Consider the following 6000-nt stretch of genomic DNA (forward strand, 5'->3'; position numbering starts at 1 on the left):
AAATTTCTCATTTAAAAGAGAAGGACCATCTATATCAGGTGTGGGCAACAAGCGACCCTCCAGATGTTGTTGAACTACAAATCCCAGCATGCCTTGCAACAGTTTTAGCATGGCCAAAAAACAAAACTGCTGCAAGGTATGCTGGGATGTGTAGTTCTACAACAGCTTGAGGGCCGCTAACTGCTCACCCCTAATCTATATGAATTTAGGTGGTAATTCAACAGTTTTTTGCGTGTCCGTTAGTAATAGGTGCCCAACTGAGCAATTCAATGGTTGCTGCAATCGGAAGTGAGGGTTGCAGGGGCCCAGATTCCTGCTCGCACCCTTCTGAAGTGGAGAGAAGAAATCCGCAAAAATTTATGTATCGTTCTGTTATGGGACAGCTTCAATTCATCTGATAACGCAAAGCGCCCATTGCATGTAATTAACCTAATATATTATCCATATGTTGCAAACTTCTTTATACAGTACTGATTGCTGCGTGAAGAAAGTAATATTAAGATGGGTGTAGATAGAATACGTAGGACCACTATCATTAACCATAGGAATGGGACTATCAAAGGAATACATGTAATATACTTATAAAAGTACAGTCCAGATAATATTATAAAAGGTTTGTCCACTTTGAGGCAAAGTGGCTATTTCAAGAGAAAAGGTTGTCGTAATGGTTTGCCTGGGGGCCCTTCCAAATTCTTACTATTACCTACTTTGGGTTACTTGTCGAAGTGGGAGGATCCATAGTGACAGCTTCACACCCCTAGCACCCCAGAGAGAGTGTAACTAATAAGGCACTGGATTGGATACGGGTCCTATCCAATCAGGTGCCACATTACTTACACACACTAATTTCCCCCCATGAATTTTGCTGTAAGAAAAAAAAAAAAAAAAAACTTAGTTCATCATCCAGTGGGTAGTAACTGAAAATAGGTAACAGCAGGGATTCGGGAGAGGGGAACACTAGCTGGAGGGGAGTAGAGATAATGAGATCTGGGCAACTTTTTGAAACCACCACCACATGGCCGGCGGTTCAAATCCCAACAGCGGCTGCCCGACAAAGGAGGAAATCCCGATCGTCCTAAAGGTAAGTGTTTACTAACCTAACCTAACCTTACTTAGGGGTGCCTAACCCTAACCCCCCCTCTAAGTGCCTAAACCTAATCGCCCCTTCCCCGCTAAACCTAAGTCCCCCGGGGGGGTGCCTAACCCTAACCTCCCCCGGAGGTACCTAACCCTAGCCCTCCCTCCCCCTAGCCTATCCCTAACCTCCCGGGGGGGGGGGGTGTCTAACCATAAGTCCCCCCCTGGAGCCCTAAACCTAACCCTTCTCCCCGCTGCGCTGCGGCGCCCGGCATCTGCTCGATCAGGGCGCGGGGCGCCGGACTCCAGACGTCGGGCAAATGACAGGCGTCTAGATTTAGACACCTGTCATTCGTCCCTAGTAAGGATAAAGCAGTCTGGAAGCGGGCAGTCGGCATTTAGACCGTCGGGTTCCAGATTACATCCCCACACAACAGATAAATAACAAATAATGCATGTAAAATAGTGTATCACTAACAACAGTAATAAACAAAGTAGCATGAACACAGGTCTTTCATTAAATAGCTAATGGCTGCTTTGCATTATTTCAAACAATGTTTTTATTGCATAAGAAAACTCCACTTACCAATAGCAAAAAAAATGTCTCTATCGATATTTGCAGCTTCCTTGGGATCAAAGAGAAGTGAAGCGACCTGATGCCGACCAAACAAGCTGGGGTCATTCTGTGGCAGCGCAAGGCGCTTCAGTTGGTGGGATAAAGAGGTCATCACTGCTGCCTGTTGTGTGTGCTATAGTATGTGCAGAAAGCAAAAATAAATATATACACAATGGCTACAAAAGATCAGATTTGGACACAAATATTGTTTAAAATTATTCTGCTGCTGGTTTTTAGTGCATTTCTTTCCAGTCAGTCACAGCACACGTTTCACAATAAAATTTGAAGTGTTAGAAGATTCTCTGGGTAGTGTGTGGAAAGCACATAAAGTTAAATGTATATATTAATGGGGGGATTATATGCGAACGGCAGTCTAATCTATACACAGTATAAAATAATGTCCCTGATAGGCGTCTGTCTGTTTGTTCGGGCTACATGAGCACCATTGGACGGATTTTAATGGAGTTGTCACTATTCTATAGAGCATTTGTCGGGGAAGGTTTGATGTATGATACATGATGTATGACAAAAGGGAGCAGAGCAGTGATATTAGTGAAGCAAGTCAATAAAATAAACGGACATCGGAGCACTTTCTTGGCTTACACTGCCTAAACCGTTAAAGATATATCACAATGATGGACTTTATTTATACCATATAGAGAATGATATATATTATTTGGTTTGTCTAGAAAAATTCATGTGAGCACTGTTTAGTGATACAAAATTTCAGTTTTTCCTTTTTTTTCACCGTTCCTATTTCATTTATGTGAAAAACAATTCTTTCATTTCAAACAAGACCAATTCCCAATAAATGTCTTTGGCATGGCAATAAATAAAGTACAGGGACAGACACCTAACGTGGATGGAGTTGACCGAGTGGAGAATTTTTCTCATGGACAACTTTGTGTGGCCCTTTTGCGTGTCACGTCAAAACTAAATCTCTTCGTGTTGACGTCAGGAAAAAAAAATGACTAAAGTCATCTACAAGGGAATCTTATCAGACCTTGATTAAAAAAAAAAGACCATCGCCGTAAACTCCAAATTGATCCGATGCGAAGCCAGGGCGGGTCACTAGTAGCATATAAAGCTAATTATAAGCTGCTCATTAGCAGTTTCAAAAATGCTCCTTTTAATACATTTCTCTGCATTAAGTAATACATTTTATCATTTATGTTTGACACACAAAAAAATAATAGTCATGTATGAACTACACCATGCAGTTTGCCATTATGTCCCTGCAGAGTTTCCAGACAATAGTGACTATCCCATAAAGATGACAAGAAAAATGGGGGAGAAATATGTGTAATCATTGTACGGAGCAAGAATGACATTATATCTTATAAATAAGTAACCATTTGTTTTCTTTACAATAGGAAGATATATATATATATATAGCTACCAAACTTGAAATTGATCAAAAATGTTAGTGTGCTGTGTAATGGATGTATTCTGCATAGTCACTCCCTAATGCTGCATACACACGTAATGATTGTATTGAACGATATTCGTTCAGTTTTTCCCTTTGAAAAAGTTAACTTTTTTTAAGTGTAATGAACGATTTTTTCAACGATGAACGAAAAATATTCTTCCCTTAATGAAAATCGTTCAGTTGGTCAGTCAGAAATGAACTACAAACGCGATCGCACATGAACAATAATCGTTCATTGTTACAACTTAGAACCTGAACGATTTTTTTCAATGATTGAACGACAACGACGTCGTTAATAGTTAAATCGTTCAAAAAATCGTTACGTGTGTATGCACCTTTACACCTGGCTCCTCACTTTTGTATAAAGTTTCATGAAATTTACTTTGATTGTCTCAATTGCTCGGAATCCAGGAGACTGCGGCATGTGATTACATAGGCCCACTTGAAAGTTTTAAGCTAAATAGATTCTGGTACTACAGAAGCAGCCGCTGGGAAAATACAGTCTATATACTATAACACACATGTACAAGCACAGTACATTTTAGCTAACATCCAATTAACCTACTAGGAAGTTTTTTGAGTGTGGGATGAAACAGGAGCAACCAAATACAGGAGAACATAAAATTCACACATAGGGCGGAATTCAATTCTTTCCAGCCCCTATCGCGCCCGACCGAGCTATTCAATTCTTGCTCCTGTCGGGCACGATGAGCTGCCAGTGCTACATTTCAGCTCGCAGCCCCTGGGGGATGAGAGTTGAAATGTGCGAACTTTGGTCGGGTTCAGCTGCTTTACGCAGCTAAACCTGACCTCCATGGGCGCGATCAGCACGAAAATCTTGGACAATTGCATAGCGGCCCGCGATCTCCTGTCACTTTAGACGGGAGATGCAGGCCGCGAAAACAATTGAATTCCACCCATAGATAGAACCCTGGGTGTTTACTTACTAAGCGTTGGTTTACAAAACTCGGTGCTTCCGAAATTTAAAATGCCAATGTTTTTACTAACAAAACAGTTTATATGTAGTTTATAGGTCTCCCTTCTTTCCCTGCGACAGTATCATCTGTACAACACCAACATAATGCACATTGGTTGTCAGCTCTCACAGGGTGTACAAAACAAACCCCTGCTCCTTCTTTCCACATTTTCTTCATCTATAGTAAGTTATTGAGAATATATATATATATATATATATATATATATATATATATATACACATATATAAAATGTTGCCACAACTGTTGTCTGGAAACATGTGCAACTGTGGATAATGATCTACTTAGCCCATAAGCATAACCCTAATAACAGCCAACTGTAACCATCCTGTTTCCACAGAGCAGCAATACTAAGAGCTCACAGTGAGCAGTGGCAGCACATCTCTCCAGACATCAACTTCATTGCTATGCATTAATCCCCAACTATAAATCATACAGTTTTCCCATTTTTACTAGGACTGTAAAGCAGTATAGTGTGATACCGCACATGATGTGATTATTATACCTCTATATGGGAGCAGTGTCACTGATCAGTCCTCAGAAGCAGCAGATGATCTCCCAGCTCCACATTCACAGCACATGGAACTGAACGACCCCTCACCCGGAACTACTGCACAAGCGTTCTACGTCCGCCTGCCACTGCGCTCTATGATTCAATCTACACTGTAGTAAGTAACGGTCGGACATCTTTACTCTGGGCAACACGGCAGGTATAATGTAGTCATAAACATTGCAAGCGATGCATAGCCATTCACATAGAATCTAGGATTATTGGTAATTGAGCTATCAATTGATTTGCAGCCGTCGTAGAGCTGCACATTATAACTTATAAGTAGTGTGGAATAATAAACAATCATAATAAATATAAATATGTATGTAGACATGTGTTTTAACACATTCTAACTATAAAAGCAACAAATAATACGTTATACTGTATGTGCTGTAATACAAAAGAAATACCCCGTAGCCACTGCTTTGGTTGTAGGATATGTACAGCAGAGGGCGCCAGAGGCACGGTTGGGGAAATACTGATATTACAGGAATTCTGAAGCTGCTGCTAATAAGAATTGGAGAGGATGTCTCCTATCATTATCCATCTGCATCTCATACGTCATTTTAGTCTTATGCTGGGTACACACTAGACAATGTGTGTATCCAGCGACGGCACAATATCAGGCGGTTTGTATACACCACACAATCTGGTGTACGACCACCTGATATATCGTTCCCCCGCTGTATGATGTCGGTCCCCGGATCTTCAGGCAGATCTGAAGATGCGTTGAACGACGCACGGTAGCGTGCAAGAGTGCGTACACACTGGATGATTTGACGTTCCGATTCGAAATGACAAATTGTGCAATATATCGTTTAGTGTGTACCCAGCTTTAGAGTAGGTGATATGGGATGCAGCCAGTAAGTCTATAGTCGATGATATAATTCTAATCTTGTTTATTTGGGCTAACCAGGAGATTCATTTGCACTGGGGAAAAGGTACTGGGAGACCACTGGACAGAGGGCATGATTCATTAAGGATCGCTATTGCTAAAGCGTACGTAGACAACCGATTGTTGCATACTGCGCATGATTATGCATCGCAGTGCATGAAGGTACCACTGCGATCACACAGACCACGGAGAGTTATCGCAGAGTGATTTACAGACAGTGAGCGTTTTGGATGGTGATCGGGGAGTGGTGGGAGAAATGCAGGCGTGTCTGTCTGTTTGAACGCCGTTGCTTGGGCGTGCATAAATTAACCACTGTGATTTCATACGCAGCTTGAGAGCCCACTGTATGCATTGAGGTTAGCAATTTCTAAGTAAGGTCAGGGCTGGGGGGATTCTGCGTGAGGGGCCGATGGTACTCAATGTTACCAATGTTTATGG

The 6000-nt window shown here is 41.6% G+C and overlaps 1 protein-coding gene across 1 annotated transcript in view; it reads right to left on the reverse strand.

The window, feature by feature from the left end:
• Positions 1-4781, reverse strand: part of HEATR1 (HEAT repeat containing 1) — a 171667-nt gene extending 166886 nt beyond the window's left edge. The window contains exons 1-2 of the mRNA XM_088477396.1: positions 4623-4781; positions 1664-1826 (exon numbers count right to left, since the gene is read on the reverse strand). Coding sequence (XP_088333522.1) covers positions 1664-1805 — 142 coding nt within the window. The 5' untranslated portion in view covers positions 1806-1826; positions 4623-4781. The remainder of the gene's footprint in view (positions 1-1663; positions 1827-4622) is intronic.
• Between the last annotated feature and the right edge of the window lie 1219 nt (positions 4782-6000).

Source organism: Taudactylus pleione, unplaced genomic scaffold (assembly GCF_031769625.1).
Source record: "Taudactylus pleione unplaced genomic scaffold, aTauple2 ptg000201l, whole genome shotgun sequence".
Lineage (NCBI taxonomy): Eukaryota > Metazoa > Chordata > Amphibia > Anura > Myobatrachidae > Taudactylus > Taudactylus pleione.